Raw genomic sequence first — 27,819 nt, 5'->3', positions numbered from 1 at the left:
TTTAATTGTCAGTGTTCTTATTTTTTGACCTATTTAAACTTGGGACCTAAAACCTTACAGGAATTGGCTTCTTTCAGCCTGTGTGAAGAATATGGAAAATTCAGTCCATTGCTAGGATTAATTCTGATTAAGCAGCACTGACTCACTATTTCCCTGCTCAGTCACTTGGAAGGTAGGTGCTTCTTTGACTATTTGGGAGTCTTTTAAAGTATGTGCAGCTTAGGGCTCTTGAAGCAGATAAAAGGAATGATTAGACTAAAGTAGGAAACATAACTTTAACCTAATCAAGCCCTAGTTGTCTGAATGAGTAACACCTACAGTGATTAAGATACTCTGTAGAAGCAATAAGCTAATCATGTTCAATAATAAGGAATAATAATCATATTCAATCCATTGCATCTTTAGATTTTTCACTGCATAGGCTTTTCTTTCAAAGACTGAAAGAAATGGTGGGAAGGAATTATTACGCTGATGGTGAGCTCTGGTGTATTTGAGGACAAAACTGGAACTTCAGAAGCTTGATATTTTGGGAAGAGTACAGATAATTACTATTTACTGTTGTCTCCTCAGCTGCAGCATATCAGAAAAAAAAGTAGCTAATTTCAATTACTCTTCCTTTAGAGATGGTTACTGAGGGAAGACTTCATCAAGGGTAGTTTGCTGCTGCAGAAGACTTTATCCAGGTGCTGGCAGAAGCCAGAAGCTCTTGGGTGGTCCTTCTGCTGCAGGGTCAGAGAAGGAGAGTCCTTTGAGTCACAGATCCAATTTCACATCCCTGCAGTGGTGCTGAGGGCTGAATGTGCTGCAAATGCATCAGTAGGGCTCTGCTGGCTAAAAATCCCCAATCTAAGGAAGCAGTTACCCAAATACCAGCATGGGGATTTGGAGTGTATTAAAGAGGAAGCCAGGGCTGTGTCTCTCAAGAGCACTGCTGGTGTGGGTTTTGTTTTTGGGAATATTTTTCAGGGGTTTTAGCCACGTTACAGCACCATTGTGTCTTCCTTTGGTTTTCTTGGAGCAGAAGTAGATGAGATCTGAGGTTAGAGTGTTTATGGTAAGCATGGGAGGTGGTAGAGATTGATTGGCTGCCTGCTGGAATATAGACTTCTATCAAAATTTATTGAGCAGGATACAGGTAAATGTTTCTTTCTTTTAATCAAGGTTGATTAAATTACAATCAGAAAGATGCCCCTGCTCCCTTAGGCACATCACAACACTGTTATCATCTCAAATTCATCCAGCCTTTCAAGAGGGGGTTTTATTAGCTCTTCCTAATCCCCAGGTAATTGCTGTAGATGAAGAGATACTTGCAGAGAACATTTTGTGTGAGGAAAAGGGGCTCACAGGACATCAGGGGCCCTGATAAATCCCGTGGTGCTCCGTGACAGGAGTCCCTGCTCCGACTGTCAGTCCCTGGCTCCAGGCACAGCCACCTGAACCCTCCTGGGCTGTGCCCACTTTCCTGGGCACAGAGCAAGTGTTCCTCCTTTCTTTCCACCACCAGCACTGCAGGAAGAGGGGATGATTTGGATGATTGGCACCGCTGCCCTTTTATAAAACAGCTTCATGATTGCACGAGGTAGGAAACTCAGCAGGATCATTAATTCCTTAAGGTTTCCACTTTTTTTCATTGCAGCTGCCTCCAGAAAAAGGTTCCTATATCTGAGCTTTCTCTGTTTCAGAAATCAGCAGATTTTGTGGGGAACTTTAATGATTCTGACAGTAAAACAAAAGCAAACAATCAAACCTAGACTGGTTTTTATACTTTGATGTTGTTTACTTGCTAATACAGGGCTCCCTAAAAACCAGACTATCTGTACACACCTATTCCAGTTTTAAAGGAAAATGGCTTTGCTACTGCAAACAGAGAAATTAATCATAACTGGCTTGTTCTACAAAACACACTCTCAGCGATGGGAAAGGTCTGATTTTTTTTATTTAATTTTTTCCCCCTCAAATAAGGAAACTTAAATTACTTAAGGGACTACTTAGCTTCCACTGGTGCAATTAGATTAACATAGGAGGAATTTTGATTTATTTCCAGAAATGAATATATGTTTCTAGGTCAGTAACTCTATTTAGAACAAAAGATCTGAAGGGTTTTTTTCCAAAATAAATCCAAATGTAGTGTTGGCTATGCTGCTCTCCATTTGAATTTCAGTTTAATCTTCATCTTTCTTTATTCTCCTTTTCTTGAGAAGTGCAAAAGTGTTAAAATTCAGAAGAAATATATGAATTGGGAAAGAGGGGAAGGGATAATAAAATGATGAAGTCAGTCACCCTGAACCAGTACCATAAGCCAGACAGAGGGGCAGGGATGTTCACTAACAGCAAAATAAGATCCAGAGCAGTAGAACTGAAAGTTAACAGTGCAGCCATGAAAGGTGGGATTACATTGAATAACTGGGCAACAAAAGCAGATCCAATCCAATTGATAGCTTAAAACAATCCACAAGGAGGAAAAATACATGACTCTCTTTCAGTGAACCAAAACCAGATTTCTGGATTTGGCTCCTTGTATGCAACCTGGAGGAACATATCATACTTATCAATGTTATCAATTGAAATAAAATGAAATGTGCATTATGTTACAGTGCATGTGTGTCTGGTTTGGTAATTTATCTGTTGACAAACTTTATAACAGAGATGTTAAAACTCGACCTTTGGAGAAGTGAAAAATCAAAGAATTGAGCCTCTCTTCAAATATTTAGGATGCCACGTGAGACTGAAAATTAACTACTGTTACTTGTGGAAAAGCAGCCTCTAGCAAAGTGTTAAATGTGAATTTTGAGGAAGTCATGTGTATCTAGGCTGGTTAAAAATAACTTACCCATTAGATGTTCAGTATAATACACCTTCTTCTTGAAAACTGAGCTGCCTGGGGGAATGTATGGTAAGTGTTGGTTAAAAAACAACCTTAACTCCTAAAAATGCCCCAACTCTTCCTCCTCCCCCAAGAATCCCTTGATCAGTCCTTGAACACCAAATCAGGATCCAGTCTGGGCCCACCTGTGGAACCTTCACAACCACTTCTGGCTGCAGTTGCAAAGATTTATGACTGAGGTAATAACCCCACAGTATCTGAATTTGCAGCCTGGTAGTTAATTATTCTCTGTGTGCCATGTGCTGCAGTTCACATGTAAACAGTAGCTGGAAAGCAAAATAATCCTCCACAGCAGAATTAAGCATGTCCTGAGGAGTATTGTGTTTCCATCTCAGGAGTGGGATGCTCTGTTCTTGTGTTTCAGCTTCCTGGAGGGTCTAAAACATGACCTGTGTCTAAACATGGTTTGTGTCCATTGCCAATAGTGCTTATGCAATGTAGTCTCAATACTAACCTGAAATCTAGTTTGGGCTCTTTTTGTATTCATGGTTGATTTTGTGAACTTTTTTCCTTGCTGGTGATGTCAGCAGAATGTCTCTACTAAATTATGGATTAGTTATTTAATCAAGGTCTGTGCATTATTATACAAGTCCCTTTTTTCAGTTTTCTCCTGAAAAACGGACTAAAATTTTTTTGATTTGCAAGGGCATTGAATGAACTTCTGACAAATAAAAGCCAGTTGTGCATCCTGAACCTCTGTCTAGTGTCATGAAAACGTAAAACAGGAGGTATGTGTCCAGCAGGCCTTGCTACTGGAAGCTAAAGAGATTTTTCTGCATCAGTAACAAAGGAATACAAAATTCAGAATCCTTTCCACCAACTCCAGTGCATCTTTTTTGGTGGATCCTGCAGATGTTAGCTTTAAAACATCTGTTTGTCCTGGTGTTTCTTTCCTCAGCATCTTGAATCACAGTTGAGCTGGTGCTGCAAGACCAGATTGGGACCACCAGACTTGCTGGTTTAGCAATTACATCTGGTTTTATTCCAAATTATGGTTTTGTCCAGCTGTCTTTTAAAACCATCTCCACGAGTTGCTAGGATACATTTCTAAAAGTGGAAACTGTGTTTGCACAGCTTCAGTGTGAAAAATCTTTGTATATCACTTACTTCTCTGCCAAGGCTTCATTACAAGGCACTGCTGAAGTTTACCAAGCTCTCCAAATTGTCACACAGTCCTGTTTCTTTGTTTGTGGTAATCAGAGAAATACATGGCTGATGAAATGAATCCTGTTTTGTCTGCTATTATTGACTCCTTTGCTGAGCAGTGGCGTTATTCAGACTCAGGATTTTTAATCAGCTCAGTCCTGACCAAGGCCAGTCCTGCACGTGTGGGTTCTGGTGTGAGTAGAGCTTAAACAGCTCCTTTTGTGCATCCTCCAGCCCTCAGAGCATCTCTGTGGCCTCCTCTGGACTTTGCTCCAAGTCCTTCTCATGTTGAAGGCCCCAGAGTTGGGAATCAGATCATCTGAAACAAAATCAAACCCACACGTTTTCCTAAGGAAAGTATTGAGGTTGTAGGCAAGGAGCTTGAAATTTGTGCAAATGAAGGATGGGCAGCACATACCACCAAAAGGCAGTGTTAGAGTTTGCTCAAGTTCTGCATGATTTTTAAACTTCTGTTGGCCAAAATATGATCCCAAGGATGAAGTGTTCCTCATCTTACAACATCTGCTGTAACCTGCCTTGTCTTACACTGTTTTCTAAAATGTGAAAGGTTTTTGACATAACAGTAGTCTCCTGACTATAAAATCTATACAGAAATATGTTTAACACCTAAATTTATATTTTGATCGGCCACGTCAGGCTCAGTGTTAATGCTTTTAATATAAAATAGGGTTTTTGTGGGGGGCATCATGTAGGAGGGCGACTGAAAGAAAGAATTGGCATTTAAACCTTGAAAGAATTCTTCTTAAATGGTAGTTCTGAGATTAGACTTGTTAGCCACCATTGTGATTCTTTCAAACCAGCCCAACGGGTCTTTAAATAAATGCCATGGACATAATCAACTATCAGATTACTCTGAATGCCCGCAGACTCGACCAGAAAGGTCTAAGGGAAAACAATTACAGATGAAACAAAACATAGCATTTAAATCTCTGCATGAGAAGCAGCCACACAAAGGAAACACAGACCGTGGTTTAATTACCTGGGTAGAAGAATGTTTAGAAAATTAGTACTAGGATACTGGCAACTGAAAGCATTTATAAGTGTTAATGCCCCCCCTTTTCTTCCCTTTGATTGAAAAGGTCACTGACAGAACATAGCTCTGTGCATACATGGTACCTTCAGCACACCTGGGAGTGGTGGCTGCCGTGTCTTTGTGCAGCTCCTGCAGGTGTCGGGGGACTGAGGGCTCAAGAGTGGTGCATGGCTTCTTAAAATGGCCCCCAGAAATACATATTTTTATTTAAAAGCTTATAAAAGGAGCTGCATGGGTGGTGACTTCCATCCCTCTCATGGTTTTTTCAGGTGCAGCCTTTCTAAGCTCGGGTGTATAAAGGTGACCTGAAGTTTGGTCATACACAGAAGGTTTTAATTCTCGTGTGTCTTTCTCTGTTGTTCAGGGAAAACTTCTTAACTGATGAAATGTAAAGCCATTCCCTCCATTCTGCCCTGGAAGTAAAGGATCTTAGACACCCATAAGCTGCTCCAGGGGACTGAGGAGGAGAACCTGCACAAGGCCTCAGTGGCTCTTGCACCTCACTGTGGGCATTGCTGAGGGCTTTCTCTTCATTTTCACCTTCCAGTGTGGTGCTGGAATGGCATGAAAGAAAACACAGTCAGGAGAAGAATTAGGCTCATCTTTTTCTGCTTCAGGAATGATAGTACTATACAATTTCAGTTGTACCTCCTGGCAGTATATTAAAAGATGAAGTGTAGGCTTAGGCAGCACTTAGCTGGGGAGGAAAGTTAAAAGATTTTACTTCTGCCAAGACTTATGTTTTTAGGATATTTAATAGGGATATGGTGGGTAAAATGTGGAATCCATCCTGTGGGCGATGATAAAAGCAAGGACTGCTAAAAGCAAGAGAAATCCACAGGTAATCTGAATGCTGCAGCAAGGTCAGTGCAGTGAAGGAAATGAAGATCCTGAAGACCTTTTCTTTGCTTGCAATAGCACTGAAAACCTTGGAGTTGTTGTTTGCTCTCGTCTTTATGTGATCACCTGGAAGATGGCAGATGGGTTGATTCCATGAATCTATGAATTTTTCCATCTCCCTGGTACTGCAGGAGTGTTGCCTGCAGCTTGGAGTCATTCATGATCTCTCCCTGGAAGGGTTTAGATCTTGTGGAGCATGTGGATAATGACAGCCATTGTAAATCCACCCCTCTTTCCTTCTGGTAATCTCTTAATTTTGGTGGGAAGACTTATGCATGGAGGGACCTCAAAAAAAAGGGAAGCCTTTTTTTTGTTTTGGTTTTTTTTTTTGTTTGTTTGTTTGTTTGTTTTCATGTTGATCTAAGCTCTAAGGAAAGAAAAGGCTCAAGTGTGGTTTTTCAGCATCCATCCATAGGGTCTCTTCTATTGAACCATCTATTTTCCCCTGCCTGGTAGAGTGAAAAATTCATAATATAGATGAGACTTGACTGAAATTGGCCTGAAGGTTCATGTGTTAATCCAGGGAGGAGCAGGCACAAGAAGGGAGGATGGGGGTTTCCATTGCTTTGCACGTTCCCACATAACACCCAGGGAGTGTGTGGCTGTGTTCCTCTTGTTTCCTTGAGAAACCAGGCTAAAAATAACAGCAAATAGGAAATGAAAACAATTCTGTTACTACATAGTACATTGCAAGGAAAAAACATTCTCCACGTCTCTGGATTAGCAGGGTGTTTGAAGCTGCGATAACCCAGTTGTTAACAACCATAATTTAGACGTGGGTTTGGTTTTTTTTTTCACATAAATATGACTTATTTGAAGTACATTGAATTAGAAAACTCATGAATAAATATTTTGACATAATCAGAATTATATGGCTAGAAATTGACCTACTTTGCATGACAGATGCTTGAGAATCCCCCAGCTAATAGCAGACTAACCTGGCATAGCAATGCCCGATCTTACAATATTCTAAGCTGCATACAGACATTAAATTATTAGATTGTTGGGCTTTTTGCATGGAGATTAGACACAGCCAATTTTGTTTGTAAATGAATAAGTTATAGGCAAGTTACTGGAGGAGCCATTGGGGTGCAGTCCAGAGAAGGATTCCTGCATCGTTTGATCAGTGTTTTCAGCGTGGTCTCGAAAAATGCTAGAGGTAGAAACAGCCAGCAAAGCTTGATGGTACCAGCAGCCAAATAATGAGAGAATTACACCAAATAGACAGATCTTACACTCTCCAGAAGACAAGCACAACTGCAAGAGGAATAATAATGTTTTAGAAATCTTGTAATATTGTGATGGTGTAAATAAAATCTACTTTTCCCCCTGCAGCTGCTCCTTATGCCAGTGTTGATTTCAGCAGACTGATTTTATCTGCGTGTCCTTTCAGTTAATATGACAAGGATTTTCTGCAGGTTAAGTTAACGGAGAACTCTGACCTTGGGAAAAGAGTCTTCTCAGTTTAAGTTGATATGGATTCTTATTAAAAATCATCTTCTTTTATTATTTTAACAAACACAGGTGATGAAACATTTTAGGTGCTTATTGCACAGAATAGAGTTTTCAAGCTTCATAAGTTTTTGTTGTTCAGTTCTGGCACAAGTAATAATAGTGATTTTATTTGTAAAGTATCATGATTTTTATTTTTAGTGGGGGAAAAGTACCTTTTTCATGGCTCAGTTTCAGCAAAGATAACTCTCCTTTTATTTAATCCATGCAATGAAAAGTAATAACACATTCCGTTTTAGTAGCCCCTTTATTTGCTTCCCGGTTGTTTTCTCTGTTTTCAGAGAATCTCTGCAGATGAAGTCGACTTTGTTCAGACTTTTTTCCTCAAAGTCTTCAGGGGAATGTTTTGCTCTCTTGTAATGAACTCTTGTTAGCACAAAGGAAGTAAAACCGTATGTATAATATTGGCAGATCTGTTCTCTTTCAAGCCTTAAGCAGGGCCAGGCTGAGACACAGCTCCTACTCTCTACCTTGATTTGCTCCAGCTGCTTCAAACTTCCTAGAATTAGGTTGAACTGTCCCTTTAGCATCCATATTTCTTCCAAAAAGGATCCAGGTCAGTCATCCTTGCAGTGCCCAGCTGCCAGAACCAGCATTGTGGGCTGCAAGCAGAGATACCTGTAGGTACTGCTCAGCTGGGGATGAAGCTCCTCCTTGCAGGGAATGAAGGCATCCTTCTGAAAAAGAGTCACGTTTAGAGGACACTGATTTGCAGCTGAATTTGGATTCTTTGGAAGCTTCACCAAAAGGCAAGAGACAGAGGTGATTACTTGGGTTAGTCACAGTCACTGCTTTAGGGGCTTCTCTCTGGCTTCGAGTGTTCGGAAGAGGGTTGTTAGTGATTTCTTTCTGGTTGCTCTTCAAGTGAACAGCTCTGAAACACTGGACTGCTCTGCAGGTAGCTCAGCAAATGTGTTAAAATTTGTAAAAATTTTGGCACTTGGCTAAGCACTCAGCTTGGGTGGTTTTTCCATACTAACAGGCTTTTTGGATTCAAACATGGTCACTTGGGTCCTTGTGCCCTTACAGTTCAACCCAGCTTCCCAGTGTCTTGAAAAGGTCCCAAGTTTTCCTGATTATTTTCCTTTCCTTTTACTTGGCCCAGAGTTAGCTGGTGGGGTTTGTCAGTTTGTTTTTACTGTATTTCATTACTTTCCCAGCAGTTCACTCTCAGTTTCCTGAGCTCCAGCCCAAACACTTTGGCTCCTTGGTACCTGATCAGTGCAGTTCCAGGAGCAGAGGAGTTCTCCTGATGTGCTGATCCTCTGTGGCTCTACGCACAAGAGAGATGTGCAAACCCCAATTTCTTACCTCTGGAATTCGCTCTGGCACAGGGGTGTTTTACTTCTTATCAGCAGTTTGCCCAAGGGTGACTGCCAGCAGTAGTCTTTTCATTCCTGCCTCCTGCTGCCACTTTGACAATAGGAACGGCAGCAGGAGGCAAAAATGAAAGGACCAGATTGAAAGAAGCACTTTGCCATTGTTGTAATTTTGAAATTGATGGCGTTTTTTAGCCCAAACTCTCAGGAAAAAAGCTGCTTTCCTCTTTGCCTCCTATTGTTTTTCCAACAGGGAGAGACGTGCTCTGATGTTGCAGAGGCAGTGGGAGGCCAAAATTAAAATAATTTTCTTCCTGAAACATTGGATAACAAAGTGTGAACAATTTCAGCAGGGACGAAGTGGTTTGTTTTGTTGATTGCCATGTGGTGGATACTGGTATTTCCATTTGACTATGGAAAATAAATAGCACCTGCTTTTCTTATGGAGTTAATGTGATATTAGGATAATTTCTAAGCACCTGTTTACTGTGGGGTTTTTTTTAGCGTGATGCTTTCATTCTTTTCCTTTTTCTGCATGAGAATAGATGTTGTAAAGGTGGGTGTACAGATCCCTTCTGAGGCCACATGCTGCCTTTAATACCATGCCCTTGGAGCCAGTTTTTTAAGGCAGAAACTTACAGGTCTGCACATTCCAGAAGTGTGTTTGACACCGATATTATCAGAACTAATAATCCAGGTGTAATTGTCAGGGCCACTAATTCCATAGGAGGGGAGGATTGCTCTGCAGTTGCACTGTCATTTTCTGTGGAGTCTTTGTTCAGAGGGATCTGAAGTGGTTCTGGGGTTTAAGTGAAGTGGGAGGAGGGGCTGGGGAGCTTTAATTCTTCAAGAGTTCACCTTCTCTCCCAGAAGACTGAGTCCTGTGATTTGGGTGAGACTTTATTTGCACTGGGGCGCGACATCAGTGAAGTAACACAAGCACAGCCCCAGACCATGCAGTTTGCAGATGTTCCCAGCCTGGTGTGATCCACATTCTGCAGAGCACTGACATCAGCCTTCAGCAGAATGAAGTTCTGCATTGACAAAGGGGATGGCTGAAAGGGGATGGCTGGAAGGGGAAGGGTGGCCCTAGCACAGGGCCATGACTCCATCCACTGTGGTGCACAGCCCCATTCCTGTGCCTGCACACAGCACTGGTGCAGGGGGAACCACAGTGGTGACAGGAGAGGGTGAAGTGTAAATCAATGAATGGCTTTGTCCTCCTGCTTCAGCTGTTACAGCCTATTGCTCTTGTCTTTGAGGATTTTAGTGTCTGTAATTAGTTATCTTGAATGGAAAGATTTTTTTTTTCTCTTACTGAACATGTGAGAAATTTGGGAATGTTAATCAGCAGAGCATAACCTTTTCTTAACTTGCTCGTTTTATAGTCCCAGGGAATTAACATTTGTCTTAGGGCAGCACAGGAATCTGGTATTTGTATGAAGGGAACTGATTCTCCACCCTTTCTCTTTCTTTATACATAACAAAAACTAAACTCTTTGATAGGCTCATCAACAGAATACACTTTGTAGGCTTTGAAGTGTAAATTGTGAATTTGTGTGTCTCGACATGACTTTGGGGTGCCGCGTGTAAACGCGTGCGTGTCTGTGTGCTGGATTAGTGAAAGTCTAATTAAAATAGTTCCTGAAAACTGCATGCTTAAAGCCAGATCTAGGGAGACACATAAAAGCAGCTTGATTTTTTTTTTTTCATGAGTTCTGAGCTCTTACAGTTCTTGTAGGGTTAAAGAGGAGTCAGGGAAATCCGGCAACTCTGTGGATCTTGTTGCATGTTCACATACCAAAATAATTAATTAGATGCCTGTCTGTAAATGATCAGTATTCCTTGTGTTGGCTAATTCTTCTTCTGCTTTAAGGTGTTTCTCAGTGCTGTGGTGGAGCTTGGAAGGAAAGGCAATTCTGTCTGACTTTCCTCTGCCCCAACAAGTTCAGGTTTGATTGGGAAATGACACATTCTGGGGTTATTTAACAGCCCCTTTGGACTGGACTCTCCTTGCTGCTTTGGAAGTCCTTTAAGAGATTTTTGGCAGCAGATGGTGTCAGCTGAGTGCCCCATTGGGACTCTTTTGCTTGGGCATGTGAGTACAGCTGTAATAGGTCCTTTGGTTTTCGGAGTGGTTGGGCTTTTACGATGCCCCATCCAAATGCAGTGCACATATTAATGCAAATTAAGGATCAATGTAACATCAGTTACCTTTTCTTAGCTGCTTTTAGCTCAGAAACAACTGATTTCGTGCTGACACCCAGGCAAGTGGGTAAGGAATGAAATGGTTGATGACCTTGTTTTCCCAAGGGCTTTATGTACTTGGCATTTTGATGCCTGTTTGATTTAAACATTTACCCAAGCTTTGAAACGTTAGGTGGACAAAGATTGCTAAACTGTCTTCTTATCTTAAGAGGAGAGTCCACAAATACCTGTCTTCGCCCTTCCCCTCTGGTTGTCCAGAAAACATAATTTTAACTCTCTAGCAGCAGAAAATGGACTGCCAAGTTTCCCTTGTTTCACTTCTGGCCATTCCCTGGGGCTTGCTGAACAAGGTTAGTACCCCGATATGAAGTTTTATTGCAGGGTCTCATTTCACTTTAAATCAATGTAGAATTGGGAATTTCAGCTGCTTCTGCACACAGCCTGTAAAAGGCTCCTTTACAAAATGACTTTCAAAGATTTATGAAGACTTGCATGGTAGAGAGGCTGAAAGGAAGTTTAATTACATTCAGCTTTTGGTCATTTCTGTGTCTGAAGATGTGCCCATATACTGTCATCTCAAAAACCATCTAAGAAAATAAAATTGATCAGTGAGCCTTCTGGCTAAAAGGAAAATGAGTGCTTTGTCATCTGCCCGTGGAGCCTGGGTGCTCAATCACTGCCTTCTCCCGGGTGCTCGCCCCAGACTCTCCATCACTGAGATTTGTCCCAAGTTTTAATCAAACATTATTTTATACTGAGGCCTCCTCTGTAAATAGCAGAACCCTTCTTTTGACGTACTCACACAGACTTCACTGTAGTATAAAGAAATAATTCAATCCTGTCCATGCAACCATTTTGCTTTGGAGATGGTAAAAAGTGCATCCTGTTCATCTTGTATTAAGTGTTAAGGTAAAAACTTGGCAAGTGCAGTTGCTGTCACCTGATGGACAACATCTCTGCTTATAAAACTGATCAAGGACAGAAAATAATATGGGAACATCTTTCTTCCTTACAGAGGAGACGTGGTTCTAGGAGTGGGGCTGTGTAGGTGCCTTGGAGTACAGTAATTCTCAAGCTAATAATGCCAGAAGCCATAAAATCTCTCAGTTGGAGGTTTTGTGAACAGCAGCGCTGAACAATTGGGGAGTACTGCTGAGATGATAGTCTGAATGATGATTGAGTTTTCCTGGAGAGCCTTTATCTGTGCTTAAAATTGGAGGTAATGTTTTTAAATTAAACCATAATAGAAGTTCATTGAGCCTTCGGAGTGGTTTCTGTGTCCCCTCTTTACGTGGTTTATCATTTTCTGTGGAAGTATTCTCAGTCTTTGCATTCAGGACAAATTGCTTTGCTGTCTAAACGGGGCATTAAAAGCACTCCAGAGCAACAGCTTGCAGACTTTTCAGGAGATTTCCTGTCGACTGATGAAAGGAGAAGTTTGCACTCAAGTTGTGCCCTGTACTGTGACCAAGCTTTTGTACAGGGACTTATATAGAAAATTGATGCTTATTCCCCTTGAAATTTTAGCATGCTTTTTAGGGTTGTACCCCCATAAACAGGTTGTATTTCACTGTCAGTTTTTTTCAGTTGCTAGGGATTAGCCTTTATCACTGAAATAAAGTGTGAAATCCAAAGTATGTCTTCATTTGAAAGACAGCACTACTTGATGTCGTGAGCAAATCGTGCTGTGACTGCGCTCTGGTCACTTGAGATAAAGTATTGATCCTGAAATTAAACCCTCAAGTATCTGTCCTGTGTAAAAATAAGAACATTAAAAATGGCTAATTGCAAGAAACTCATTTGAGAAGTATTGTTAGAGGAAGAGAATGCTAGTGCTGGCACCAGAAGTTAAATTTTGGGCACATAGACTGCTAGGTGTAATGTGGTTTCTTTTCTAAAATGTTATGTTATAAAAGGAAAAAGATTTTATTTTTCTGTGGCAGATCTGTGGGTGCCACACAGGAGGGTTGGGCAGTTGTACTCCCAAAGATGGTGACAGATATGTGACCCAGAAACTCTGTGTTTCCTAGTTCTAGCAGAAAATTTCAAAAGTTAGATTAGATGCCAGGGGAATCTGAGAACTTGGGGGTGCTTCTCAGTTTTAAAACCCCCAAAAAGCATTCTGCACTGAACTTTTTTATTTTTGTGAAGGAAGAAATGCTTTGTCAGGGTGCTGTGGTTGTGATATCCCTTTGTGTGATGGATCATTTTGAGCCCTCTGTGTTGGTCCTGAGGTTCTGTGAAGCCACTGAGAAAAATGTGCCATCAAGGAGAGTAATCAGAGTTACCTTCATGATTCCTTTTAGTTCCTGCTGTACTGAAATGTGCATTTAATTGCATGTGAGTATTTTCTCTTTTACACCTGCTTATGTACTTAGGGTTTTTTTTCCTAGGGAAATCTGTAGTTGATTAAAATTGCTGTGAGTTTTCTTGGGATAATTGACACAAAATGAACCTGTGCATCGTGTGTGTGTATATGTGCAAACAGATAAGATTATGCATGGGTGTATATGTGTGTTTAGGTGCATATATATGCACAGCTAATGGGAAATACCTTTCACTTAGCAATTAATTTAGGAGTCTTCAGTCTGTGTGGCATCTTAGAGGTCATTCTGCACCGCAGTGTTTTGTATTTTCCGCTGCGTTGATGCTGTAAAAAACCCATAAAAATGCTAATTGCCCCAGGAAGATGTAGGCTGTTTATAAGTGTGTATGGGATTGTTTTTCAGCCCTGTGATACAGAAGGAGGTGTTACTTCAGGTTTATAATTTGAATGTGTACATAATTTGAATGGATGCAACTTTGGCAGTTTATTAGTTAGAAAAGAAGGGGGAAAAAGGACAGCGCTGTGTCATTTTTCTGCGGATTGATTGCCAGGAGCATGTTATTGACTTTGGTGATAATATCATTATATATTTTACAGTCGTAAAATCAAGAAATTCAGATTATGCCCTGAGGGCTTCACACATTTAAATAAAGGATATAGCCATTTCCAGGGTTATTGGTTTAGATTAGCGGGTGCTACGAGGAATGCTGAGTGTGTTGTGAGGAGGACAGAAAGAGCAACAATGTTCTCACTGCAGCGGGGCTTTGCTTTATTTTCTTTTTCTGTTTATGAAGTACACTCACTCACAGATCCCCTGGGAGGATGAACAGCGTTTGCTCTAAACTTTAGCACATTAATACAGCGTTAGCTTGGTGTTCTGTGGGGCTGAGAGCCGGAATCAAGTGTAATCCTTGGCCTGTACCAAGAGGGAGGATAAGGCTTCTCGAAACACTCACTAAAATACCCAGTGCCTGGGAAGCAAACCTTGGGTGAGCTTCAGGCTGCAGAATTCAGAGCAGTGTGGGGAGCCAGACAGACGCAAACACAGCTCTCCCTCTTGATGGCAAAGGCAGGTGATGGTGCTGCCTTGGGCACAGCTTCCCAAGGAGCCCCAGTGCCTGCTGCTGCTGGGCATGGCTCTGGGAGCACCTCTGGAATTCAGCTCGGGCTGCTCCATCCTGGATCTTCTACAATAGATTATCTCCCTCTTGGGCTGTTTGCCAGTCACCCCTTGGGACTGACTGGGCTTGAGGCTGAGTTGAGTACTTGGGGATTTGGGTTTGGGGCTGTCTCTAGCTTGCTTGAGGGAATCTCGGTTTAATTAAGGTATAGTGCCTTGAATAAAAATGACTGACTGCATTACAAACCTTGTTTATGACTTCTGCAGTGAGAGGGATAAAGTACCTTAATGCTGATCATGCTGCTGAGCCTCTCTCCACTTCAGATGGGAGCTTGGGAGCACATTGCATCACCCAGCTCTGGGGATTTATTGTTCTCTTAAAAGACCATGAAAGTCCAAGTGCAGTGTCACAGCTCTGCAGCAAAGGTTGTGTTTTCCTTCTCACAAAGAAGCAGGGGGTCCAGCTGGAACACATAAGGCTCAAGGGTGTGTGGTGACATCTACAGAAGTAGATAAAAATAAAATAATTACTCTCACATTTACATTTTAAGGGCCTCTGAGGATTATAAATCTATACACTGCAAACAAAACTTCTCTTTGCCTGAGTCAAGAGTGGCACATTTTCTAATTAAAAGTGACTACCTTTCTAAACTGACTTTTTAGTGCATTTTTAGCTTCTGCGTTTTTTTCTCAGTTTGTGGAATGAGAATCAAATTGATTTTCGTTTTGATAATCTTGTTCCATTTTGGATTGTAAATGGCTTGTGTTGAGTTGTGAACAAATGCTATGGTTGTTTCTTATGAACAATCCTTATGCTTATGAAAAACAGTCTATGAAAGCATTTTAGAGCAAAGCATTGGAAAGTACCCATTGATCTCAAAAAGTGTTGATACAGACATTTAATTCAGGGTCATTTTAGAATGATGTAAGGGTGCTGGTCCTCTGAAGAACTTGGGTAGATCTCTCCCTGTGCAGGGAACAGTGGACACCTACAGTGGACATCAGCTGCTCACCCAGAGTGATTTGGCATCTGTGCTGTTCTCTAGTCTAGAGACCCTAAAATAAGATTTCAGGAAATGTGTTGTGGACAGAAGAGTGGTTATCATTAAACATGGGCTTCTAATTTGGCTGCAGACTATGGCCTGATAATGATTTCTGACCTCAAGCCTCAGTGTTCCATAATACCTTTACAGGTGACTCTCCCCCTTTGAACCATGAGATGTTACCTAACCCCAAGATGTGCCTTCACAGTATTTGAATAAAACTCAGCTCTGGCAGTAAGTGCAGCCCTGCATCCAGAGCAATTTTCCTTCCCAAAGGTTGGGACCCATCCAGTGTGGTGGCAGGGACAGCTGGACAGCCAGGCTTGATGGCAGAGCTCCACTGATAAAGGCAGAAGCTGCAGAGGAGCAAAGATTGACTCTGCTTGTTACATGGAAGGAAAGATTCACTTCCCTGGGCGTGTTCCTGGCATGGGCAGAGCTCTTTGGTTTAGTGGTTTAATGTTATCACTCGCCCTCCTCTGAAGCCTGGGAAGAATTACAGCCTCACAATTCAGGCACCTCTTATTAATGCAATTTCAAGTACAGAAAGAACCTTGTTTGAGAACTGTCATTAAAATAACCCCACCCTTTTTGTTTCAATGATGAGATGTTTATGACAGTCTGAACTAATCTGCCTTCCAGAGTGCCCAGAGTTCAAATGAAGTATCACCATCCATAAATCTCACACCTCGTGGGTGCTGTAAAATCAGCTACACTGACAGTGTCGCATGGTAATTTCCCAAGCAGGTAGGGAGTTTCTCAGTGCTGATTGCAGCACCAAAATTTGGGAATATGGATGGCTATAGATCAGAGGAGAGCTGGGTGTGTGCTGAGGAGTGGTGGCTTGCAGATGGCTGATCCACAATGTAGGGCAGCGTGCATGTGCACTCGGTGTGCTCTGCACGGGACATATGCTCTGGGGTTTCACGGATGAATTTGCAGTCTCCAGCAATTTGCAGCTTCCACCGCTGTTTCATATATCTACATCATTTTCAAGTTGATGATTTTTCCCAGTCATTTATCCCAAAAGCGCTTCATCCTGTTTAATCTGGGTCATAATTGACATGGGACTTGTGCCTAAGCAGACGCGGCCATAAGTTGTGTTTGAGTGGGCTGTTAATGGCAGGGATTGCGTTACGTGCAGTAAAATACAGCAGAGGTTGAAATAAGCATAAATGTTAAAATAACAGATGAATGCAAGGTCACAGTCACGACTTGGACCCAGAAGAGACTCTTGAACACTTGACATGCTCCTGCTGTCAGCTCACAGCTGCCTTTGGCTCTGACGAAGGCGTAAAGCTGAAGATTTCGGGTAAGGAAGCTGTTGGAATTGGATCGTATTTATTGCAAATCAACAGGATGTCTTTGCAAGTATAAAAGACATATGGAAAAGTCCACTGTTATTGTTGTACTTTGTTGTGTCTCCAGATGTTTTCCCTCCTGCCCCGCTCCGGAGGCTGAAAGTGGGAAATGGTTTTTCATTGTTCTTAGCTGATGGTGCCAACATCTGCCTTGACGCTTCCCTGGGGAATGATATTAGCACTGCTGAGAGTTTCTGATTCATCACTTGTGTCTCATTTGCCTTTCTTTTCTTTTTTTTTTTTATAAATACAAGATAATGTAAGAGCATGAAGTTTCAGCCCTGCTCAATTCTTTTGAGGGGTGAGAAGAAATCAAGGGAAACCCTTGGGTGGCTGCTGCACTTATGAGCTGCCTTATTTTTAAAGGGCTACAAATGAGGCATTAAAATTTGCTCTGAGCTGATGTATTTCGTTGAAAGAAATAGTATTTGTGAGCTCAAACATACTTGAAGATCTCAAAATGCTTAAAATAGCTCTGGTTTTTAATATACATTTAATCCATCATTAGTTCACAGTGCTCTGTGCTGAGGGGAAGGGAACCAAATGAATATCTTCATTTGGAGTGCTCTTTGCTGGTCACATATGCTTGTAATGGTATTGTAAAGACTTAATTCCATGGTTTTGAACCTAACTTCTTGATCAACTTGAGAGGTGTGTAAATTAGCAAAGTTTACCCAGGTGTTGATTGCTGAAAAAGGGGCTTTTAATAGACATGTGAAACAAAACAGCATTTTTTCCCCAAAGCTTCCATACTTCTTATCAATAATCAGCTGTACAGTATCAGATTATATTAACTTTAGTGTATTAATAAAATTTATTACATTAATATTTTTTAAAAAAATTGCTTACATCTGACCTTTTAAATTGGAATGAGCTCTGGAGAAAGTTTGGGCCAGAATTCTCAAATGTAGACTAAGACTAGATTCTGACCTGTGATTCCTTTATAGCAGACTATAACCAGCAGGTTCCTGGCTCATTCCCTTACATGAGCTGGAAGAACCTGTGACTAGAGCCTTTAGATGGCAATAGTGTAAATTTTAGGAATGTCTGTCCATGTTTAGGCAAGGGTTTTTTTTGAGAAATCTTTTGGGTGCAAGAAACTGAAGGTTCTGTAATATCTCACCGTTTTGCCTGCTTCTTTGTGCCTTGGCTGTTGTTTGTTTGGTTGCAGTTACTTACAGCTCACTGCTGGGTTTTTTTTTTGAGATCCTAGCAAGAAATTCCACAGGCAGCTGCGAAATACATGTTTAATCAATTTTAGGAAGACTGATTCCCTAACTAACATATTTCTTCCAGCTGAGACACGGTAAAAACTGTTCTGCAGATACTCAGGGAAGGGGGGGGAAAGTTTTCCTGATAAAGATATTCTTTTTCTGGGTTGTTGTGATGTCATAGTCCTGTGGTTCAGGTAATTTAGGTACATTGGTGTCGTGGCTTAACCTCGGCTGACTACAAAGTGCAGGCCCTCAGTCCCTTCCTAGCAGGATGAGGGGAAGAGAATTGGAAGGGTAAAAGTGAGAGAACTTGTGGGTTGAGATAAGAATAGTTTATTAGTTGAAATAATAGTAAAAGTAGTAGTAGTAGTAGTAATTATAATAATAATAGTAATATTACAATGAAAGGAAAAATAGCAAAAAAAGGAGAGAAAAAAAATCCCCAAGCTTTTTTATTAAGAAACATCTTTTTGCCTTATTTTAAGCTTCTCAGGGTAAGCCCATGAAAGCAGCCTTTGCTAGTTAAGTTGTTTCTGTGTATGTTTATGTGCAAAAAGAATAGAACCAGGAGTTTTAAAGCAGCAGTATTCTACAGGCGAATAATACAGTTTGGGTTTTCCATCTTTCAAATGTCAGTAGTGTCAATATTGCTTGGATGAGTCATTTTGTAAGGAAATAGTAGCATGTTCCTGTTAGAGTTTTGTCTGCAAAATGTAGAATTCTCCCGTGTGTTGGGATTAAAACAACTCATACAGATCACAAGTTTCCAGATCCACGAGCTGCGATTCAGGTTTATCTCTTACTTCTGTAAACCTAATTCGTGTGCAAATTCCGTGCAGGAGATTCTGTGTGGCAACAGTTCCACTGCGAATTCCTTTGAGGCAGTGAGGCCAAAAGGTTTCCTTGAACGAGCACTTCCTTCTAATTCCACTGAAATGTTGGCAGGTGTCGGGGTGGGAGTTAGATCTGCTTTGCCACTTGGTTGTGTTTGTTTGTCTCCCTCTCCTGTAAATGCCTCGTGTCCGTGTTTGTCTTTGCAGGTCAGGATCGCAGCGAAGCCACTTTGATCAAGAGGTTCAAAGGCGACGGTGTCCGGTACAAAGCCAAGCTCATCGGGATAGATGAGGTTTCTGCTGCCCGAGGGGACAAGTTATGCCAGGACTCCATGATGAAGCTCAAGGTGCAGTGAAACTTTCAGTATTACAGAGTCAAACGGAGCAGATGTCAGCTTGAACTTGGGCTCATTCTCCTTTCATGACACTGAGCCTTAGTCTGGTTAATTATGTATTGAAATCAGTCAATTTTGCATGAACTCCTGCCTGGTATTGCTTATCCTGGTTTAATTTTAATTTTAATTTTAATACATTATCTCTGAGTTCTGTAGTTACTCAGTGATTGACACCGCTGCAATTTGTCCACAAATTACAAACAACACACTGCAAATTGAATAATTTTATTATGCAAAAGGGGAAGTAAACGACTACGGAGGAAAATGGGATATCAGAGCATTTTCTATGACATTTCTAATCAACTACAACACTGCCTCTGGCTGTTACCTCCTGTGAGTGACAGTGGTGGGTGTAGGCAGCCAGATTTAGGGGGGACTGGTGTCCTCACTGGGAGGAGAATGTCTTTCACCAGCAGTGGCAGGGCACTGAGAGGATGGGGCATGAGAATGTGAAGAGGAGTCCCTGGAGTTTTGAGGAAGAAAGGAAGCATGACAAAAGCAGATTTGGTTGTAAGGCTGGAGTGTAGGTAGATTCTAAAATACCAGTGGTGTCGAGGGTGGGCTCTCTGGAGCTGACAGACATCCCTCTGTGGCCCAGTCTCTCTCAGAGCATGAGAGCTGTCTGTAGGAATCATTCTGTCCCTCACCCTGGGACATATGGAAGGGCTTGAGTCACTGGGAAGGAAGGAGCGGTTGTGTTTTCCTGGAGTGCAGTGTTGGCTGTTCACTTCCCATCTCCCCTCTGCACTGCAGGGTTACAAACCAGGTCTAGCAGCAAACCCTCTGCTGTTTTTTCCCTTTTATTTCCCTTCCAGCCCTCTCTCCAGCCTTAGAGAGCTGATGGATTTTCCATTGCTGTTTTTTTCAGGAGGAGAAATCACTAAATGGTGTCTGGTGCACTACCAGCCCGCGGGGTTCCAGTCCCAAAGACCCGGGAGGAATGAGTTATTCATTAGGGAAACAGCATGGGGTGACACTCAGCTTATGGTTCAACAACCTAAAAGCAAGATCTGGGAGATGATTTACAAATCAGTTTTACGGCAGGCAAAAATTAATCTGCTCCAAAAGGTGCTCTGTTGGTATTTCACATCTGCCACAATATTCCTATCTGATTGAAATGTGTGCTGGGTATTTCTCATCATGTCATAGTTGCTGGCACTATGGGGAGAGTTGTCACTGTTCTGCTGCACAAACCTTTTGGTCTCTCTCCTCCGTGGATTAATATTTCCACATCTCCCAGGTGCCTAATTCCTGTTTGCAGGTGGCAAGATTGATCTAAATAGTCCTGGGAAATGACTAAAACTGTTGAAGGAAGGGAGCATTAGAAATGCATGTTTGCCAAGAGAGCATAGATTTATGGACTCTGGAAACCCAGTGTCCTACAATGTGAATTTTAAGGCCACCCATAAAGTTTTGGGGTGGCTTTTGACATCATATCCTTGTAATGGAAGCAGCAAAGGTCTTAAAACCTAAGTTAGCAGTTCTTGAAACGTGTTGGAATACAGAGAACCAGATAAAGCCTAAATACTTTCATTTATTTAGGAGTACAATTGATTATATTTGATCACAGTTCAGTGTTACTGGTCCAGGCAGGCTCCTGAGAAGGTGGAAACAGAAGTTACTGTTCTAATTACACTGTGGGAGAATAATGCATGAGATGATATCAGCAAGTTGTCTTACAAAGTAAAAGTCTGAGATTATTAAAAAAAATAACCCTCAATACCAGTTTTTAACAGCCCAGGTGTAGTTTGATTTTTAGAAGAATATTTTTTGTCTATAAAAACCTCAATTTGTTTATTCCAGATAAATGTGAAGTGAAGCAAGCTAAAGTCATTGGCATTTTCTCTCCTCTGCTGCTTGCTGGGTTTTTTTTTCCTCTTTAAAAAAAAAATAAATAGAACAGCTTATAGCTGGGAAAAGTGTGCTAGAAATGACCTTCAGCTTCCATGAAAACAAATTTCATGGAGGATTAGCTTATGCAGGGGTTGGAAGTGGGAGCACATTTGAAATGCTCTCTGGGTAGCATAAAGAGATGTGGTACCTTGAAAAAAGGAAGGAAGACAGAAGTAAGGAGGGGACTGTTCCTGGAAGGTCTTTGAGTTTTCCTAGAAAAGTGGTGAATTGCCCACAAGCAGATCTGTGGCTCCTGGGAGAGTCATGAAACCAACCAAAGCTGCTCTTTGTTTCCACAGGGAATTGTTGCTGCGGCTCGATCGAAAGGAGAACATAAACAAAAAGTCTTCTTAACAGTTTCCTTTGGGGGAATCAAAATCTTTGATGAAAAGACAGGGGTAAGTAAAGTGATCGTGGGGTGAGACAGAATTCAGTCTTTCCCTGGTTCCTTTAGAAGCGTCTCCTGGCTGGGCCAGTGGAATCTCACTGGTGCAAACACACGGGAAGCATCTCAGAGATTTGATAAAGGGTTATCATCTGTCAGAGCAAGCCATTGCATCACTTGAAGAGTGTAGCTTGTGTGTTGTCAGTGGTAGAAAAATTATATTTTGTATGGAATGGGAGGTAAAAGAAAATTTGTGTGTGAAGCTGCCAAGCAACAACTTCCTCAGTAGCATCTGGTTAAGGAAGTTGCAGAGACGTTCATGCCTTACACAGTTTCTGCCACAGCAATACCATGTTTGATTTTTTAAATTGCTCTAAAAGAAGAAACCTAAGCAAAACATTACACTACTTAGATATAAAGCAACAACACACAAACTGTTTTAGTCATAATTAAGAAGATTTTTACAGCAGTTTAAGCTCTGCCTTGAATTTTAAAAAGCTCTTGATTTAATCTTTTGGAAGATTAACTATTTAACACGGTGCCAGAAATAAAGCCCTACTGATGGTAGATGAAATTATCTTTGCCAGTTAATTTATATTATTAGAAAATCAATGTCATTGAGCTCACTGATACATAATGCAAGTAGTTAGTAATGAAATGCTCATTTGGGATGTGTTGTGTAAAGTATCCAGGCAAAAGCTGTGTTTCAGAGGGCATTGCTGGGGTTACAGAAAACAGGAAATGTCCGAATTAGGGCTGGCAGTGCAAATTGCACCCCAGCCACAGCTGCTGTCCTAAGATTAAGCCTTTTCTTGGGGAAATAAAAAAGAGGAAAGAGAAAGACTATTCTTTTTGTACTTGTCTCTGAGTGTGTCTCAACCACTGGAATGCTTTGCATAGTATAAAGAGGGAAAAGGGGACGTGTTTTGGGAACAAAGATGTGCTTTATTCCAGCTGCCTCTCCTGCAGCTTCCTGCACACTCTCCTGTCTGCAGCAAGCGAGGTGGGGACATGAGAACAGTCTCCCTCATTTCATAGCTCTGACATCCCATACTCTAAATCTGACATAACTATATCATCCTTATAGTAAACCTGTCACTCACCCACTGAGGCTTAGAATGAAAGCCTTAAATCCACCTTGCAGATGTCTGCCCCTGAGCTGCTGGAGTGATGGACAGGACTGTTGAGTTGTCCTTCTTGGAGCAGGGCTGTGACAGAGGGATGTGGGGAGCTTTCCACATCAGTTTTTACGTCTTGTTTTGGAAACAGGAGAGTCGTGCTCCCCATGCCAAGGGTTTGGAGCAGAGGTGCATGAAATCCTCTGCCAGGTCTTCACAGCCATCATCCCTTGGGTTTTTTTCCCAGCTCGGGTCTCTCTTTGTCCCAGAGTTTCACACCCTTGTCCCATTCATTCTTAGTCTTTCTCACCCAGCCTGTCTCTGCTTTGCCATCTTACAGGTGTCCTCTCATTCCCATTCCTGCTGGAAAATCCCCCAGGCTGACAAAACTAGAGATGGTACAATTGCTCAGCCCGGGTTTTTGGATGGGAAGAGACTATAAAGGGCTGTAAAAAGATTATGTTTCACTCACACAGATCTTCTGATTTCCATGTTAAACTTCAGAGTTTATAAAGTTTGGAGTTTGGTGTTTTGTGCAACAGGGAAAAAAGCAGCCCTAAATGGGGAAGAGCCTGGATAATCTTGCATTTGCTTTTTCCTCCTTTAACAACCCTCCCTGTCCCCCACAGTGTTTTCTCCCTTGGTTGTATTTCCGTGATTTTGGAATTCTCAAAAGGGTATTTTGGGAAGATTATTTGTCTCTCCAGTGTGTCCTTTCTTAACTTCTACCATTGTCTATTGCTGTCACGTCTGCCCCAGTGCCAGTCTGATGTGATAGAAAAGAATAAAAATATTCAGAAAAAAAAGTGGGCTTCTTCATATTGAGTATCTTGTAGGCTGCCATTGGATTTTAATTTATCACAATAAAAAATCAATTTGTAGCTCAAAACTAGCAAATTTTTTTTTAAATTGGCAGTGTCATAGCTGACTTCATACAGATGATTTAGGGGAATTGCTCCATAATTCGTTACAGATGAAGGGCTCTGGTTGGGTTACTACTGAAAATGATAAGCAGGTTTTTTTTCCTCCCTCTACTTTATAGCTCTCCTTAATATGTTCCATTCATCAAAAAGTATTGATTTTAATAATGGTATTATTCCAGCCATCAGGAATTCTGCCCTTTGACTAAATTTATCCATGAAGGAGATTGAGTTGAAGGTGGAATATCATTTGGAAAGAACATATCTCACCAAGAAAAATGCAAGAAGGATTTGCTGCGAGTTTGCACTGTAGATGCAGTACAATGTGGTTCATCTACAGCACTGTAATAGAAATAATAACAATCCTTTCTCACATTCCATCATTCCATGCCAGGGATTAAACTAAATGGGTCCCTTCATACCACTTTCCAAGTACTTGTCAGTGTATTTAGAACATGATAGCAAAAAATTGTATTTAATGTGACTAACAGGATGTTCTCCTGTTGTGTGCATGCCAAAAATTGTCATTACACATAAGGTTTGACATTGTTAATCTTATAAATGCACCTTTTTTTTCTGCTGTCAGATGTTTTCCATCCATCCATCCCATTTGCTTTCTCCAGATTATGTTTGCTAAATATATACCTTACCTGAAGGATGTACATTTTGGTTTGTTTTATACTGAAAAAAACCCTACCATAATTATTGCTGAACCCAGACTTTCTCTACCCAATGCCACTTGAGAGACTTCCTTGCTGCATCTGATATGAAAATATTTTCTTACTATTTATTCTGTCATATCCCATCTTGGTTAGACCTCAGTGCTGCAATATATTCTTAATTAATAATATTTGTGGGAATTCTGTTATATTTTCAAGAGCACAATCTGCAGATGGCACAAAATACAAATAATTGCATTGTGTTATTTAATAGTCTGCCTTTTGGGGTGGAACCTAGGGGTTGGTGATTTCCTAAGACAGCAACAAAAGGCATAACTGTGCTTATAGAAGGAAATGGGGATTTTGTGAAGGCCCATCATTGTTGGTTAGCTGTTTCTCAGGGTTGTTTTGTTAATCACACACATCAGGCCATCTCCCTGTGATAGCTCAGTGATGCTTCATTAGACGTGCCTGACTAATCTGGGCTCTGTAAAGAGCCTGTAATTGTCTCATTGTTTATTTATGTGACCATAAATCTCTGTTTACTGTAGGTTCCTTTCCAAAAATGTATTTGAAACTAATAATTAAATCCTCTGAAATGCTTGGGAAAGTATTTCCTTCCACCTCCATGCAGTGAGGTGGGCTTTTAAACTCTTGCTGTCTCTAATTGCAAAATCCTATCGACTTCAATGGCAAGCCCCTACACTGTGAAAAAGAAATGAGATAAAAGCAAGAAATTAATATTTGGCTTTAATCAAAGAATTATTTCTGTGAAATTTTGTATCAGCTCGTGGATGTGCAAATTGCCAGAATATGCTGTAAAATACAGCTCTCTCTGAGCTATTGTTACAGCTAAATTATTTATCTGGATTCCTCCACTGGCCAACAAGCAGGGTAAATCAGTGTCAGTATCTTATGGGAAATAACCTAAACAGATGGATTGTAACCCAGTTGATGAAGATGACAGTCATCACAACAATTTTTTTCCTATTTTGTAGCACCCTGAAAGTGAGTTTCATTTGCATTGTCTATTCTCTTTCAGAGATGTTGACCCCTATCTTTATTGAAATAAAGCTCTTGGGCCCAGTCTGTGGGATTGTAACATTTCTAGGAATACTCTGGTGGAGTTTCAGTATTTATTGCAGGGAAGTATTGCAGTGTGTTACTCATATTTTATGAATTTGATCTGTAGCCATTTTCTTCAGGCTGTCAGTGTGAAACCCAGGGAGGAAAACCTTGTATATAAATACATATATTTCATGTTGGCTATCTGTTCTTGTTATCTATCAGTCACTCAAAGCTTCATTATCTTAGCTGAGGATTTTAGTTTCATTTAGTTTAGTTTATGTTTTTGAGGGTTTACCTGCCTGAAATGGTGTTACTCAGCGCCCTATTCCATATAAGGGGGTATAAGGGGGACCAGACCTCACCTGTAGCATTCCATTAAAAAAAAAATTAATTTTTCTCCCCATGCTGGCCACAGAACTGGTGATTGTGCTTCTTCTTTAAGTCTTAATGACATCCAAATAAATAATACACGTGGTGGGTGGTTATCATCCTGTTGTCCTCAGGTTGTTCTCTTTAACTTGAGATCATGTTATGGCTCTGAAGTGTTCCAACCAATGTTTTGGATGCCAACATTTTGCCCATCTTCCTGAACTTTTAAGCTCTCTTGACCTTACAGTGCACACAGATTCCTCAAGCTGTTGCTACAAAGTATTTTCCAGCATGTTCTGAGGCTTTATCAGGTTTGTGCTGATAACCCCTGGATTTGCTGCTCTTCTCCGTTCAGTGTGAGTGATGGTGTTAACTATGCTGATAGATTGCTAACAGGACAGCTAAACTTGGCTGAAAGAAAATTTTAGCAAGATTAAAATTCTCACTGTTGGCAGAAGAGGCCTCATTTAAAATGTACCAAAGGTACTTCTTGACTTTGCTGGAAATCTGTTGGTTCTGGCATCCCTGACCAGAAATCGAGGTACCATCATGGATCTGCAGTTATTCCTTGAAGCACATGTGCTGGAGCAGATGAAATGTCAAACTGTCAAAGTCTCTATCACTGAGTGTCTCTGAGTCCTTAAAAATAGAAATAAAAGAATTAATTTCTTCTGCTCTCTGCTCGCTCTGCAGCGAGCAGGAGAGATGGGGCGAGGAGTTCACTGAGTTTTGTGTTTGCCAGGGGGTGGGATTGGCCAGGAGACTGCTGGTGGTCCTTGCCTGGGGCTGCCACAGGTGGGTTTTGTCACCTTCATGTCTTTAAAACTTCCCAAAGTTCCTGCTGGCCTCTTCCTGGCTGATCTCAGGTGCAGCCCTCTGTGAGCATCTTACCTGATCAGCGGATTCCACACAGAGCCCTCCACCTGCTCTCCATGACTCTTGTCTCTGGATTTTACCTGTTTTCCTAGATCCTCTCCTGCAGTTTTTGTCTGGAATTTCCTGTGTGCTGTCTGTCCCGGGTCTCTTTGTTTTTTCCCTGCTGTGCTTTTTGCCAGAATTATTTCATTTGCAAACATAAATTGGGTTATTGTGTCAAACCAAGTGATGCCAGCTCTGTCCTCTGTTCCAATGTTGATCTGTCTCTCCAGCCCTCTCCTTGCATGTTTAGCCACCAGCTGAAGCTCAGTGTGGCTAAACCCAGGCCTTTTAATCCTGACTCCCAGAGGTCTCTCTCTGACCTCCTTTTCAGAGAGCTGAGCAAAATACCAGCATCATCTATTATTCAGCCCTGTAAATTCAGCCTTTTTGGCCTGTTGTTTTTTTTATGGTCACACCCAGGGTAACTCCAGATCTTGCAGAATTCTTCTCACCTACTCTGAAATACAGCATTTACTCTCACACTGAGAGTTTAAACCCAGTCCTGCCTCTCTGCATCTCGTGTCTCAGTTGTTATCCTTTGCTTCGTCCTTGACAAATTTGACTTTTATTTTTAAAATCCATCGTGACTGCCAGGATTGCTGCCTCAGCTTATTCTTTTGATCATGTCACACTTCCCTTTGCATTCCTGGGCTGAATCTGCCTTCTCTCTTTTATCAGCCCATTGCTGAATTGTTTTTTTTTCCAGGCTCTTCATGGCTGCTGTTGCTCTTCATCAGCTTTCCAGGAGTCAGTCCATACTACCAACTTTCACCATTCATTTATTCAGTTTTCATAATAAATTACTTCAGGCCTCTTGCCACCCTGCCCATCATCTTTTGGAGGAATTCTTTGCACAAATCCATGCAGTAGCCCCTTAATTTTTCTTTAAAAACACTCCCATGCTACAAACTTGTTTTAAACCTGATGATGCTGAGGAGCTACCACATTCCTGCATCCCAGAGATGTCCCAAGGGCCATCTGGCCTTTAGCTCTCAACGGCTGGAATTTAAATATAAACTCACTGGGATTACCTTTTAATTCTTTCTTTATTTTTTAAATCAGTATTATCTTTTTATAGGAACTTCTTTTGTAAGAAATGCTTGGTCTTGGACCGTGCTGAGGACTTCTAAGGACTGCAGTGTGAAAAATATTACGTAATAACGATAAAGAGCAA

At 41.3% G+C, this 27,819-nt stretch overlaps 1 protein-coding gene across 16 annotated transcripts in view; it reads left to right on the top strand.

Moving 5' to 3' along the window:
• DAB1 (DAB adaptor protein 1) overlaps positions 1-27,819 on the top strand; it is a 271,420-nt gene that overhangs the window by 194,456 nt on the left and 49,145 nt on the right. For all 16 annotated transcript variants that reach the window (XR_011152561.1, XM_069023524.1, XM_069023526.1 and 13 more), the window contains 2 exons: positions 19,128-19,267; positions 21,508-21,606. Coding sequence is in view for 15 of the 16 variants with exons in the window: in XM_069023524.1 (XP_068879625.1) it covers positions 19,128-19,267; positions 21,508-21,606 (239 nt within the window). In the remaining variant the exon portion in view is untranslated. The remainder of the gene's footprint in view (positions 1-19,127; positions 19,268-21,507; positions 21,607-27,819) is intronic.

The sequence above is a fragment of the Aphelocoma coerulescens genome, chromosome 8, assembly GCF_041296385.1.
Source record: "Aphelocoma coerulescens isolate FSJ_1873_10779 chromosome 8, UR_Acoe_1.0, whole genome shotgun sequence".
Lineage (NCBI taxonomy): Eukaryota > Metazoa > Chordata > Aves > Passeriformes > Corvidae > Aphelocoma > Aphelocoma coerulescens.
The sequence above is the reverse complement of the archived record's forward strand: the minus strand, read 5'-3'. Positions and strand labels throughout refer to the sequence as shown.